This window comes from Coregonus clupeaformis, unplaced genomic scaffold (genome assembly GCF_020615455.1).
Source record: "Coregonus clupeaformis isolate EN_2021a unplaced genomic scaffold, ASM2061545v1 scaf2160, whole genome shotgun sequence".
Classification (NCBI taxonomy): Eukaryota; Metazoa; Chordata; class Actinopteri; order Salmoniformes; family Salmonidae; genus Coregonus; species Coregonus clupeaformis.
Window position 1 is genome coordinate 15,001 of NW_025535614.1, and position 15,000 is coordinate 30,000.

Here is a 15,000-nt window from a genome sequence, read left to right on the forward strand (position 1 = left end):
ACCGGCGTAACAGTGCAGTTGGTTGTTATCAGTTTGGACCGGCGTAACAGTGGAGTTGGTTGTTATCAGTTTGGACCGGCGTAACAGTGGAGTTGGTTGTTATCAGTTTGGACCGGCGTAACAGTAGAGTTGGTTGTTATCAGTTTGGACCGCGTAACAGTGGAGTTGGTTGTTATCAGTTTGGACCGGGCGTAACAGTGGAGTTGGTTGTTATCAGTTTGGACCGGGCGTAACAGTGGAGTTGGTTGTTAGCAGTTTGGACCGGCGTAACAGTGCAGTTGGTTGTTATCAGTTTGGACCGGCGTAACAGTGGAGTTGGTTGTTAGCAGTTTGGACCGGCGTAACAGTGCAGTTGGTTGTTATCAGTTTGGACCGGCGTAACAGTGGAGTTGGTTGTTAGCAGTTTGGACCGACTTAGTTGCTGACTGTGTTTCCCTGTCCCGTTCTCCAAGCCTGCTCACTTGAGGACTGAGCACTTTGTGACGGCGTGTTTCCCAGAGTGCTTTAGTCTTCCAGTCTGACAGGACCAAGCTAGTGCTGTTGATCCCTCCTGCTAGAGGATTAATCCACGTTCTGCACCGTCATGGAAACACACACACACACGCACACACACACACACACACACACACACACACACACACACACACACACACACACACACTTAGAGACTGCAGGTGTAGAGATATCGGCCAAGGTGTGTGTGTGTGGTTGTTGTGTACTGGGACTCGGATGTGTGTGTGTGTGTGTGTGTGTAATGCTGACCTCCGTCCTCTGACCTCTGTAGAACCTGTGGTTCCGGGTCAGGAGAACGCTGCAGAGCCACAAGCCACGCTGGTGCAGAGAACACAAAGACTGGAACCTCTACCTGTTCTCCCCTCAGAACTCGTGAGTCATACACACACACACGCACACACACGCACACACACACACACACGCACACGCACCCACAAACACGCTTCAGGAAGGGTGGTCACGTGTGTTTGACAGGCGGAGATCCTGGGCTCCAGCCTCGGTATGAGCCCAATTAGGAGGAAGCGATTCTCGCTAAGCAAGCAGCATGACATCCTTATCACACTACATACAGTGAGGGGGAAAAAAGTATTTGATCCCTTGCTGATTTTGTACGTTTGCCCACTGACAAATAAATGATCAGTCTATCATTTTAATGGTAGGTTTATTTGAACAGTGAGAGACAGAATAACAACAAAAAAATCCAGAAAAACGCATGTCAAAAATGTTATACATTTATTTGCATTTTAATGAGGGAAATAATTATTTGATCCCCCTCTCAATCAGAAAGATTTCTGGCTCCCAGGTGTCTTTTATACAGGTAACGAGCTGAGATTAGGAGCACACTCTTAAAGGGAGTGCTCCTAATCTCAGTTTGTTACCTGTATAAAAGACACCTGTCCACAGAAGCAATCAATCAATCAGATTACAAACTCTCCACCATGGCCAAGACCAAAGAGCTCTCCAAGGATGTCAGGGACAAGATTGTAGACCTACACAAGGCGGGAATGGGCTACAAGACCATCGCCAAGCAGCTTGGTGAGAAGGTGACAACAGTTGGTGCGATTATTCGCAAATGGAAGAAACACAAAATAACTGTCAATCTCCCTCGGCCTGGGGCTCCATGCAAGATCTCACCTCGTGGAGTTGCAATGATCATGAGAAAGGTGAGGAATCAGCCCAGAACTACACAGGAGGATCTTGTCAATGATCTCAAGGCAGCTGGGACCATAGTCACCAAGAAAACAATTGGTAACACACTACGCCGTGAAGGACTGAAATCCTGCAGCGCCCGCAAGGGCCCCCTGCTCAAGAAAGCACATATACAGGGCCGTCTGAAGTTTGCCAATGAACATCTGAATGATTCAGAGGAGAACTGGGTGAAAGTGTTGTGGTCAGATGAGACCAAAATGGAGCTCTTTGGCATCAACTCAACTCGCCGTGTTTGGAGGAGGAGGAATGCTGCCTATGACCCCAAGAACACCATCCCCACCGTCAAACATGGAGGTGGAAATATTATGCTTTGGGGGTGTTTTTCTGCTAAGGGGACAGGACAAATTCATCGCATCAAAGGGACGATGGACGGGGCTTTGTACCATCAAATCTTGGGTAAGAACCTCCTTCCCTCAGCCAGGGCATTGAAAATGGGTCGTGGATGGGTATTCCAGCATGACAATGACCCAAAACACACGGCCAAGGCAACAAAGGAGTGGCTCAAGAAGAAGCACATTAAGGTCCTGGAGTGGCCTAGCCAGTCTCCAGACCTTAATCCCATATAAAATCTGTGGAGGGAGCTGAAGGTTCGAGTTGCCAAACGTCAGCCTCGAAACCTTAATGACTTGGAGAAGATCTGCAAAGAGGAGTGGCACAAAATCTCTCCTGAGATGTGTGCAAACCTGGTGGCCAACTACAAGAAAAGTCTGACCTCTGTGATTGCCAACAAGGGTTTTGCCACCAAGTACTAAGTCATGTTTTGCAGAGGGGTCAAATACTTATTTCCCTCATTTAAAATGTAAATCAATTTATACATTTTTTTGACATGCGTTTTTCTGGATTTTGTTGTTGTTATTCTGTCTCTCACTGTTCAAATAAACCTACCACTAAAATTATAGACTGATCATGTCTTTGTCAGTGGGCAAACGTACAAAATCAGCAGGGGATCAAATACTTTTTTTCCCCTCACTGTACATACACACACACACACACACACACACACACACACACACACACACACAGACACACACACACACACACACACACACACACAAACGTACTTCTTGTCTCACTGTCACGAGTTACAAAGCCAGAACCCAGAAGCAGACCAGGACAAGGTGAGTTGAAACGAAGGTGAGTGTTTATTTACAAATTCAAGAGTGATGCTGAATAATCCAGGGAACAGAGCGGGCGGCGTTGATTAGTTGTTGGGGGTGCAGTGGTTGATCCCATCATGGCTCGGCAGCCGCCGACCACCAGGCAGAGGTTGGATGAAGGTTCCGGACGAGTGACTGCAGATGGAACAAAACGGAGGTAAGTAAACAACAAACCAACAAGGTGCAAAAACAACAAAACTACCGCTAGAAGCTCTACGACTGATACTCTGGTAAACCTACTGTTCATGGCTAACGATCCGGCAGGGAATGGATGTTAGGCCAGAGCCTAAGAAGGGTGATGATCAGGACCAGGTGTGCAGATTGCTGATGGGATGCAGGTGCGGAAATCAAGAGAGCTCCCCGGAGCGTTCCAGAACCCTCGGGAAACTGGAGATCACGAACAGAAAAACTAGTCCACAGACAGGACCCGACTCAGACTGCCGGGATCGTTACAGTACCCCCCCTCCGACGAACGCCACCGGGCGGACTCCCCGGAGCGCCAGGATGGAGGCGGTAGAAGTCACGGATGAGGTCAGCATCTAGGATCTGTCGCCGCGGAATCCAACTCCTCTCTTCAGGACCATACCCCTCCCAGTCCACGAGATACTGGAAACCCCGGCCCCGCCGTCTGGAATCCATAATGCGTCGCACCGTGTAGGCAGGACCACCTCCGATCATCCGAGGAGGAGGAGGAGGAGGCGGAGGAGGCAACAGAGGACTGAGGAAAACAGGCTTGAGGCAGGAGACATGAAAGGTGGGATGGACTCTGAGCGTCCTCGGGAGTTTGAGTCGAACTGCCACCGGATTGATCACCTTCTCCACCACAAACGGACCAATGAACTTCGGTAACAACTTCCTAGACTCAGTCCGTAAAGGAAGATCCCGTGTGGCCAACCAGACCCTATCTCCGATGGTATAGGTGGGAGCGGGGATCCGGCGACGATTCGCCTGGAGCTGATACCGGTCCGAAACTCTAAGGAGTGCCTTTCTGGCCCGATGCCAGGTCCGGTGGCAACGACGAATATGGGCCTGAACCGAAGGCACTGAGAGCTCCTTCTCCTGAGAAGGGAACAAGGGAGGTTGGTAGCCATACAGGCACTGGAAGGGGAGACATCCCAGTGGCAGATGTAGGGAGAGTATTGTGGGCATACTCAACCCAAGGCAACTGAGAGACCCAGGAGGTGGGGTTGGAAGAGGCCAGGCAGCGTAGCGTGGATTCCATCTTCTGGTTGGCTCTCTCCGCCTGACCATTAGATTGGGGGTGAAAACCAGATGTGAGACTGACTGTAGCTCCAATGGCCAAACAGAAGGACTTCCAGACAGCAGAGGTAAACTGAGGGCCACGGTCGGAAACGATATCACTGGGCAAACCGTGGACCCTGAAAACCTCCCTAACCAGGATCTCGGACGTCTCCGAGGCAGAGGGAAGCTTGGCAATTGGCACAAAGTGGGCGAACTTGCTGAATCTGTCCACGATAGTCAGAACGACCGTGTTCCCCTCAGAAGCGGGCAACCCAGTGACAAAGTCCAGGGGCCAGATGCGACCATGGTCGCGGGGAATAGGAAGGGGGTGAAGTAGTCCAGAGCTGGGCCGATTGGTACTCTTATTCTGCGCACACACTGGACAGGCAGCAACATAACCCCGAGTATCCTCGGCCATGGCAGGCCACCAAAAAGCGTCTGCGAAGAAACGCCATCGTCCGAGCCACGCCAGGGTGACAAGCCATCTTGCTGGCGTGGGACCATTTGAGGACCGCAGGACGAACCGACTCAGGCACAAACAACCGACCGGGTGGACCGTTACGGGACCGGGCTGCGTCCGAGGGCCGCCATCACCTCCTCCTCAATCTTCCACCTAACAGCTCCCACGACGCAGTTCCGGGGGAGAATTGTCTCGGTCTTGGACCCACTCTCCTCCGTCTTGGAGAACATCCGAGACAAGGCGTCCGCCTTGCCGTTCTTAGATCCAGGTCGGAACGTCAGGGAAAAATTGAATCGTCCGAAAAACAACGACCACCTGGCCTGACGGGAGTTGAGACGTCTAGCCGATTGCACGTAAGCAAGATTCTTGTGGTCAGTCCAGACAATAAACGGGTTGCTCCGCCCCCTCCAACCAGTGGCGCCACTCCTCCAAGGCAAGTTTCACCGCGAGCAGCTCCCGGTTACCCACATCGTAATTCCTCTCCGCAGGCGAAAGGCGACGAGTAGTAGGCGCAGGGATGGAGTTTACTGTCCGTGGAGCATCGCTGCGACAGGATGGCGCCAACTCCCACATCAGACGCTGGCGTCCACTTCAACGGCATTAACTGACGGGCCGTGTCCGGTTGAGAGAGAATCGGTGCGTTGGTGAATCGCCTCTTCAAATCCAGAAACGCTCGATCCGCCTCCGGATTCCACTTGAAGGTCCTGATACTGGAAGTCAAGGCAGTTAACGGCGCGGCCACACGGCTGTAATCCCGGATGAATCTGCGGTAGAAATTCGCAAACCCCAAAAATCTCTGGAGCTGCAATCTCGTACCGGGCTGGGCCCATTCCAGAACCGCTCTAACCTTCTCCTGGTCCATCCTAATCTCTCCCCTGGAGATGATGTACCCGAGAAAGGATGTCGTGTGGGCGTGAAACTCGCACTTCTCGGCCTTCACGAACAGGCGATTCTCCAACAATCGCTGCAGAACCTGCCGGACATGCTGGACGTGGTCGGAAGGTTCCTTCGAGAAGATCAGAATGTCATCCAGGTAAACAAACACAAAGAGACCGATCATATCTCTCAGGACGTCGTTCACCATACTCTGGAATACCGCTGGAGCATTGGTCAGTCCAAACGGCATCACCTGATACTCGGTGACCCATCGGTGTATTGAAACCCGTCAACCACTCGTCTCCCTCTCTGATCCGGACCATGTGATACGCATTGCGTAGGTCTAGCTTGGTGAACACCGTAGCACCCTGTAAGGAGTCGAAGGCAGAACTCATCAAGGGCAGGGGATACTTGTTCTTGACCGTGATGTCATTCAACCCCCGATAATCAATACACGGTCGAAGAGAGCCATCCTTCTTACCCACAAAGAAGAATCCTGCCCCCAGGGGTGATGACGAGGGACGAACGAGACCAGCAGCTAGGGACTCCTTGATGTAGGTCTCCAAAGCCTCACGTTCAGGGCGGGAGATACTGTATAACCTTCCCTTGGGGGTAGACAGCTCCAGGGAACAGGTTGATGGCACAATCATATGGTCGGTGGGGAGGGGAGTGACAGAGCCTTCTGCTTACTGAACACTTCCCCAAATCGTGATATGTCTCGGGAACCAGGGACAAATCTGGGGGTTTAGCCTCAATCACCTGACTGGGAACCGAATGGGGACAGGCAGTCTTGAGACAGTTAGCATGACAATCAAGGCTCCAACTCGTTACCTTGCCCGTCACCCAATCGAACGTGGGATTGTGTTCCTTCAGCCAGGGGTATCCAAGGACCAGAGGAACATGGGAAGACGGCAGAATGAAGAATGAAATCATCTCCGAATGATTCCCCGACAACAGCATCTTAACCGGTTCAGTCCTCATCGTGATACGTGCCAGACTACTGCCGTTCAGAGTGGTCGCTTCAATGGCTTCCGCAATTGCTCCTTGGAAAGCCCCAGCTGTTCCACCAACTCGGCATCAAGAAAGCTTCCATCGGCACCTGAATCGATAAAAGCGTTAATCGCTAAGCTCTGATTCCTGTTCACAAGGGTAGCCGGGAAACGGGGTCTGACAGAGGTACTGAGAGGTTGAAACTGGCTCGCTAAAAGTCCTCCCAACTTTAGCGAGCCGGGCAGTTTGACGACCGCCGGGAACAAGTGGAGATGTAATGTCCCGAGCTACCACAGTAGAGGCAGCAGTTGGTCTTACGTCTATGTTGACGCTCCTCCTTGGTTAACCCGTGCCGCCCCACTTGCATGGGTTCAGAATCGGGAGAGAGGACCTCTCCACTAATCCTTTGTGGTGGAGAATGATCGACGTGTTCTGGTCCACCACCCGACCCGACTGGAACCTGAGAAGCTGATCGGTTGGACGGAACCCATTGCTTCTCCCTCCTTCGCTCTCGGACTCGATTATCCACCCGAATAGACAAGGCTACCAAGCTGTCCAGGTCACTAGGCTCCGGATAGGAGATCAACTCATCCTTGAGCTGCTCCGACAGACCCTGGTAAAAGGCCGCTTGCAGAGACTCCTCATTCCACCCACTCTCCACAGCCAACGTCTTGAACTCGATCACGAAGTCGGCCACGCTGCGAGTGCCTTGGCGGAGCGAAAACAGGCGCCTAGCTGCGTCCCTCCCTCGGACGGAATGGTCGAAGAGCTTCCTCATCTCGGCCGTGAACCCCTGGTATGAAGCCATGCAGGGATCCTGTCGTTCCCAAACGGCTGAAGCCCACTCCAGCGCTCGACCACGCAGCAACTCAATCACAAAGGCTATCCTAGCCTTGTCTGTGGCATAAGAGTAGGGCTGTAGATCGAACACTAATCCACACTGCATAAGGAAGGAACGGCATCTTCCCAGCTCCCCCTCATATTTATCCGGCGTCGGAACCTTGGGCTCACGGAAGGACACAGCTCCAGAAGCGGCAGGCGAGATGGGTGAAACCGGTAGTGGATCCTCCACCGGACTCTTGCGTTGGTTCTGGACCTCCGTCAGACCGGTAGAAAGGTTCCGAACTGACAACGCGATCTCCTGTAGTACCGTGCTATGATGGCCCAACATCTTCTCCTGATGGGTAATGGCATGGCGAACAGAGTCCAGGTCCGCTGGGTTCATTACTGGCCGGATCGTTCTGTCACGAGTTACAAAGCCAGAACCCAGAAGCAGACCAGGACAAGGTGAGTTGAAACGAAGGTGAGTGTTTATTTACAAATTCAAGAGTGATGCTGAATAATCCAGGGAACAGAGCGGGCGGCGTTGATTAGTTGTTGGGGGTGCAGTGGTTGATCCCATCATGGCTCGGCAGCCGCCGACCACCAGGCAGAGGTTGGATGAAGGTTCCGGACGAGTGACTGCAGATGGAACAAAACGGAGGTAAGTAAACAACAAACCAACAAGGTGCAAAAACAACAAAACTACCGCTAGAAGCTCTACAACTGATACTCTGGTAAACCTACTGTTCATGGCTAACGATCCGGCAGGGAATGGATGTTAGGCCAGAGCCTAAGAAGGGTGATGATCAGGACCAGGTGTGCAGATTGCTGATGGGATGCAGGTGCGGAAATCAAGAGAGCTCCCCGGAGCGTTCCAGAACCCTCGGGAAACTGGAGATCACGAACAGAAAAACTAGTCCACAGACAGGACCCGACTCAGACTGCCGGGATCGTTACACTCACCTTCTCATAGATACTGTATCTTCCTCCTCTGTGCTGATTCCTCTCTCTCCCCCCCTCCCTCCCTCTAGGTTCCGTGTCTGGGGTAAAGGTCTGATCTCTCATAAGATGTTTGATCACGTGGTCCTGGTCTTCATCTTCCTCAACTGCATCACTATAGCTCTGGAGAGACCCGGCATCCAGCCTCACAGCACCGTAAGACACTAGGGGCTGATGGGATACCGTGTTTTACTACATACCAGTATTGATGCATAGAGACCGCTTTGGCTTTTTTTTTACTTGACCTTCTAGAACGTTATTTCAATGTTTTGGTTTGTTAAATGTTTGCTATTTGAGTCGTCTTTCACCCTCTTCTCCTGGTGCATGCTGCTTCCCACACCAAGCCCTGCCCCCTTGTCACACCAAGCCCTGCCCCCTGTCACACCAAGCCCTGCCCCCTGTCACACCAAGCCCTGCCCCCTGTTACACCAAGCCCTGCCGCTTCCCACACCAAGCCCTGCCCCCTGTCGCACCAAGCCCTGCCCCCTGTCACACCAAGCCCTGCCCCCTGTCACACCAAGCCCTGCCCCCTGTCACACCAAGCCCTGCCCCCTTGTCACACCAAGCCCCGCCCCCTGTCACACCTAGCCCTGCCCCTGTCACACCAAGCCCTGCCCCCTGTCACACCAAGCCCTGCCCCCTGTCGCACCAAGCCCTGCCCCCTGTCACACCAAGCCCTGCCCCCTGTCACACCAAGCCCTGCCCCCTGTCACACCAAGCCCTGCCCCCTGTCACACCAAGCCCTGCCCCCTGTCACACCAAGCCCTGCCCCCTGTCACACCAAGCCCTGCCCCTGTCACACCAAGCCCTGCCCCCCTGTCACACCAAGCCCTGCCCCCTGTTACACCAAGCCCTGCCCCCTGTTACACCAAGCCCTGCCCCCTGTTACACCAAGCCCTGCCCCCTGTCACACCAAGCCCTGCCCCCCTCCCACACCAAGCCCTGCCCTGGAGTCACAAACACTTTCTTGAACACTTTCTTGCCGTTCATTCTTGCCGTTCGATCTGCATGGTCAGATAGATGCAACGAGATGTTGGTGACAACTCATTGACTTCTCAAACCCCAAACCCCGGCCTGGTCTGGTCTGTTTCGCAAGCGTTCCCGGAAGTCTTGCGATGTTGCGCCTCTGGGTTTAGAAACTAGAGCGGTAATATACTTTCTCTGCTACTCTCCCTCCAGGAGCGAGTGTTTCTGAGTGTCTCCAACTACGTGTTCACTCTAATCTTCCTGGCTGAGATGACTGTCAAGGTAATAACACCGTCTGTTTCAGTCTGTTGTCTGTTTCAGTCTGTTGTCGGTTTCAATCTGTCTGTCTGTCGGTTTCAGTTTTCATGCTGTCTGTTCATCTGCTGTCTGTTTTAGTCTTGTCTGTTTTAGTCTGTTTCAGTCTCAATCTGTCTGTTGTCTGTTTCAGTCTGCTGTCTCGGTCTGTTGTCTGTTTCTGTCTGTTGTCTGTTTCAGTTTTCATGCTGTCTGTTTGTCTGCTGTCTGTTTCAGTCTCATGTTGTCAGTTTCAGTCTCATGTTTTCAGTTTGTCTCATGTGTTCTGTTTCAGTCTCATGTTGTCTGTTTCAGTCTGCTGTCTGTTTCTCATGCTGTCTGTTTCAGTCTGTTGTCTGTTTCAGTCTAATGCTGTCTGTCTGCTGTCTGTTTCAGTCTGCTGTCGGTTTCAGTCTGTTTTATTCTGCTGTCTGTTTCAGTCTCATACCTTCTGTTTTAGTCTCATGCTGTCTGGTTCAGTCTCATGCTGTCTGTTTTAGTCTCATGCTGTCTGTTTCAGTCTGTTGTCTGTTTGTCTGTTGTCTGTTCAGTTTTCATGCTGTCTGTTTGTCTGCTGTCTGTTTCAGTCTTGTCTGTTTCAGTCTTGTCTGTTTCAGTCTATTGTCTGTTTCAGTCTCATGCTGTATGTCTGCAGTTTGTTTCAGTCAGCTGTCTGTTTCAGTCTTCTGTTTTTCAGTCTGCTCTCTGTTTGTCTCATGCTCTCTGTTTCAGTCTGCTGTCTGTTTCAGTCTGCTGTCTGTTTCAGTCTGCTGTCTGTTTCAGTCTGCTGTCTGTTTCAGTCTGCTGTCTGTTTCAGTCTGCTGTCTGTTTCAGTCTGTTTTAGTCTGCTGTCTTTTAGTCTGTTGTCTGTTTCAGTCTCATACCTTCTGTTTTAGTCTCATGCTGTCTGGTTCAGTCTCATGCTGTCTGGTTCAGTCTCATGCTGTCTGGTTCAGTCTCATGCTGTCTGTTTCACTCTTGTCTGTTTCAGTCCGCTGTCTGAGTCCATTCAGTCTCATACCTTCTGTTTTAATCTCATGTTGTCTGGTTCTGTCTCATGCTGTCTGTTTTAGTCTCATGCTGTCTGTTTCAGTCTGTTTTCTGTTTCAGTCTCATGCTGTTTGTTTCAGTCTGTTGTCTGTTTCAGTCTCATGGTGCCTGTTTCCAGTCTGCTGTCTCAGTCTGTTGTCAGTTTCTGTCTGTTGTCTCTTTCTGTCTGTTGTCTGTTTCAGTCTCATGCTGGCTGTTTCAGTCTCATGCTGGCTGTTTCAGTCTCATGCTGGCTGTTTCTGTCTTTTGTCTGTTTGTCTGCTGTCTGTCTGCTGTCTGTTTCAGTCTGCTTTCTGTCTGTCTGCTGTCTGTTTCAGTCTGCTTTCTGTTTGTCTGCTGTCTGTTTCACTCTGCTGTCTGTTTTAGTCTGTTGTCTGTTTCAGTCTCATGCTATCTGTTTTAGTCTCATGCTGTCTGTTTTAGTCTCATGCTGCCTGTTTAAGTCTGTTGTCTCTTTCAGTCTGCTGTCTGTTTCAGTCCATCAGTCTGCTGTCTGTTTCAGTTTGTTGTCTGCTGTATGTTTCAGTCTGTTGTCTGTTTCCAGTCTGCTGTCTGTTTCAGTCTGCTGTCTGTTTCATTCGTATGTCTGTTTCAGTCTGCTGTCTGTTTCAGTGTGCTGTCTGTTTGTCTGTTTGTCAGTTGTCTGTTTCAGTCTGCTCTGTTTCATTCTTATGTCTGTTTCAGTCTGCTGTCTGTTTCAGTGTGCTGTCTGTTTCAGTCTGTTGTCTGTTTCAGTCTGCTGTCTGTTTGTCTGTTTGTCAGTTGTCTGTTTCAGTCTGCTGTCTGTTTTAGTCTTCTGTCTGTTTCAGTCTGCTCTGTTTCAGTCTGTTGTCTGTTGTCTCTTTCAGTCTGCTGTCTGTTTCAGTTTATTGTCTGTTTCAGTTTGTTGTCTGTTTCAGTCAGCTGTCTGTTTCAGTCTGCTGTCTGTTTCAGTCTGCTGTCTGTTTCTGTCTGTTGTCTCTTTCAGTCTGCTGTCTGTTTCAGTTTGTTGTCTGTTTCAGTTTATTGTCTGTTTCAGTTTGTTGTCTGTTTCAGTCAGCTGTCTGTTTCAGTCTGCTGTCTGTTTCAGTTTGTTGTCTGTTTCAGTTTGTTGTCTGTTTCAGTCAGCTGTCTGTTTCAGTCTGCTGTCTGTTTCAGTCTGCTGTCTGTTTCAGTCTGCTGTCTGTTTCAGTCAGCTGTCTGTTTCAGTCTGCTGTCTGTTTCAGTCTGCTGTCTGTTTCAGTCTGCTGTCTGTTTCAGTCTGTTGTCTGTTTCAGTCTGTTGTCGGTTTCAATCTGTCTGTCTGTCGGTTTCAGTTTTCATGCTGTCTGTTCATCTGCTGTCTGTTTTAGTCTTGTCTGTTTTAGTCTGTTTCAGTCTCAATCTGTCTGTTGTCTGTTTCAGTCTGCTGTCTCGGTCTGTTGTCTGTTTCTGTCTGTTGTCTGTTTCAGTTTTCATGCTGTCTGTTTGTCTGCTGTCTGTTTCAGTCTCATGTTGTCAGTTTCAGTCTCATGTTTTCAGTTTGTCTCATGTGTTCTGTTTCAGTCTCATGTTGTCTGTTTCAGTCTGCTGTCTGTTTCTCATGCTGTCTGTTTCAGTCTGTTGTCTGTTTCAGTCTAATGCTGTCTGTCTGCTGTGTGTTTCAGTCTGCTGTCGGTTTCAGTCTGTTTTATTCTGCTGTCTGTTTCAGTCTCATACCTTCTGTTTTAGTCTCATGCTGTCTGGTTCAGTCTCATGCTGTCTGTTTTAGTCTCATGCTGTCTGTTTCAGTCTGTTGTCTGTTTGTCTGTTGTCTGTTCAGTTTTCATGCTGTCTGTTTGTCTGCTGTCTGTTTCAGTCTTGTCTGTTTCAGTCTTGTCTGTTTCAGTCTATTGTCTGTTTCAGTCTCATGCTGTATGTCTGCAGTTTGTTTCAGTCAGCCGTCTGTTTCAGTCTTCTGTTTTTCAGTCTGCTCTCTGTTTGTCTCATGCTCTCTGTTTCAGTCTGCTGTCTGTTTCAGTCTGCTGTCTGTTTCAGTCTGCTGTCTGTTTCAGTCTGCTGTCTGTTTCAGTCTGCTGTCTGTTTCAGTCTGCTGTCTGTTTCAGTCTGTTTTAGTCTGCTGTCTTTTAGTCTGTTGTCTGTTTCAGTCTCATACCTTCTGTTTTAGTCTCATGCTGTCTGGTTCAGTCTCATGCTGTCTGGTTCAGTCTCATGCTGTCTGGTTCAGTCTCATGCTGTCTGTTTCACTCTTGTCTGTTTCAGTCCGCTGTCTGAGTCCATTCAGTCTCATACCTTCTGTTTTAATCTCATGTTGTCTGGTTCTGTCTCATGCTGTCTGTTTTAGTCTCATGCTGTCTGTTTCAGTCTGTTTTCTGTTTCAGTCTCATGCTGTTTGTTTCAGTCTGTTGTCTGTTTCAGTCTCATGGTGCCTGTTTCAGTCTGCTGTCTCAGTCTGTTGTCAGTTTCTGTCTGTTGTCTCTTTCTGTCTGTTGTCTGTTTCAGTCTCATGCTGGCTGTTTCAGTCTCATGCTGGCTGTTTCAGTCTCATGCTGGCTGTTTCTGTCTTTTGTCTGTTTGTCTGCTGTCTGTCTGCTGTCTGTTTCAGTCTGCTTTCTGTCTGTCTGCTGTCTGTTTCAGTCTGCTTTCTGTTTGTCTGCTGTCTGTTTCACTCTGCTGTCTGTTTTAGTCTGTTGTCTGTTTCAGTCTCATGCTATCTGTTTTAGTCTCATGCTGTCTGTTTTAGTCTCATGCTGCCTGTTTAAGTCTGTTGTCTCTTTCAGTCTGCTGTCTGTTTCAGTCCATCAGTCTGCTGTCTGTTTCAGTTTGTTGTCTGCTGTATGTTTCAGTCTGTTGTCTGTTTCAGTATGCTGTCTGTTTCAGTCTGCTGTCTGTTTCATTCGTATGTCTGTTTCAGTCTGCTGTCTGTTTCAGTGTGCTGTCTGTTTGTCTGTTTGTCAGTTGTCTGTTTCAGTCTGCTCTGTTTCATTCTTATGTCTGTTTCAGTCTGCTGTCTGTTTCAGTGTGCTGTCTGTTTCAGTCTGTTGTCTGTTTCAGTCTGCTGTCTGTTTGTCTGTTTGTCAGTTGTCTGTTTCAGTCTGCTGTCTGTTTTAGTCTTCTGTCTGTTTCAGTCTGCTCTGTTTCAGTCTGTTGTCTGTTGTCTCTTTCAGTCTGCTGTCTGTTTCAGTTTATTGTCTGTTTCAGTTTGTTGTCTGTTTCAGTCAGCTGTCTGTTTCAGTCTGCTGTCTGTTTCAGTCTGCTGTCTGTTTCTGTCTGTTGTCTCTTTCAGTCTGCTGTCTGTTTCAGTTTGTTGTCTGTTTCAGTTTATTGTCTGTTTCAGTTTGTTGTCTGTTTCAGTCAGCTGTCTGTTTCAGTCTGCTGTCTGTTTCAGTTTGTTGTCTGTTTCAGTTTGTTGTCTGTTTCAGTCAGCTGTCTGTTTCAGTCTGCTGTCTGTTTCAGTCTGCTGTCTGTTTCAGTCTGCTGTCTGTTTCAGTCAGCTGTCTGTTTCAGTCTGCTGTCTGTTTCAGTCTGCTGTCTGTTTCAGTCTGCTGTCTGTTTCAGTCTGTTGTCTGTTTCAGTCTGCTGTCTGCTGTCTGTTTCAGTCTGCTGTCTGTTTCAGTCTGTTGTCTGTTTCAGTCTGCTGTCTGTTTCAGTCTGTTGTCTGTTTCAGTCTGTTGTCTGTTTCAGTCTGCTGTCTGCTGTCTGTTTCAGTCTGCTGTCTGTTTCAGTCTGCTGTCTGTTTCAGTCTGCTGTCTGTTTCAGTCTGCTGTCTGTTTCAGTCTGCTGTCTGTTTCAGTCTGCTGTCTGTTTCAGTCTGCTGTCTGTTTCAGTCTGCTGTCTGTTTCAGTCTGTTGTCTGTTTCAGTCTGTTGTCTGTTTCAGTCTGCTGTCTGTTTCAGTCTGCTGTCTGTTTCAGTCTGCTGTCTGTTTCAGTCTGCTGTCTGTTTCAGTTTGCTGTCTGTTTCAGTTTGTTGTCTGTTTCAGTCTGCTGTCTGTTTCAGTCTGCTGTCTGTTTCAGTCTGTTGTCTGTTTCAGTCTGCTGTCTGTTTCAGTCTGCTGTCTGTTTCAGTCTGCTGTCTGTTTCAGTCTGCTGTCTGTTTCAGTCTGCTGTCTGTTTCAGTCTGTTGTCTGTTTCAGTCTGCTGTCTGTTTCAGTCTGCTGTCTGTTTCAGTCTGCTGTCTGTTTCAGTCTGCTGTCTGTTTCAGTCTGCTGTCTGTTTCAGTCTGTTGTCTGTTTCAGTCTGCTGTCTGTTTCAGTCTGCTGTCTGTTTCAGTCTGCTGTCTGTTTCAGTCAGCTGTCTGTTTCAGTCTGCTGTCTGTTTCAGTCTGCTGTCTGTTTCAGTCTGCTGTCTGTTTCAGTCTGTTGTCTGTTTCAGTCTGCTGTCTGTTTCAGTCTGCTGTCTGTTTCAGTCTGCTGTCTGTTTCAGTCTGTTGTCTGTTTCAGTCTGCTGTCTGTTTCAGTCTGCTGT

General features: G+C 49.5%; 1 protein-coding gene across 1 annotated transcript in view; it reads left to right on the forward strand.

Annotated features, from left to right (window-relative positions):
* Window positions 1-15,000, forward strand: part of LOC121562174 (voltage-dependent T-type calcium channel subunit alpha-1H-like) — a 65,668-nt gene that overhangs the window by 13,753 nt on the left and 36,915 nt on the right. The window contains exons 8-10 of the mRNA XM_045219228.1: window positions 785-885; window positions 8,301-8,424; window positions 9,448-9,516. Coding sequence (XP_045075163.1) covers window positions 785-885; window positions 8,301-8,424; window positions 9,448-9,516 — 294 coding nt within the window. The remainder of the gene's footprint in view (window positions 1-784; window positions 886-8,300; window positions 8,425-9,447; window positions 9,517-15,000) is intronic.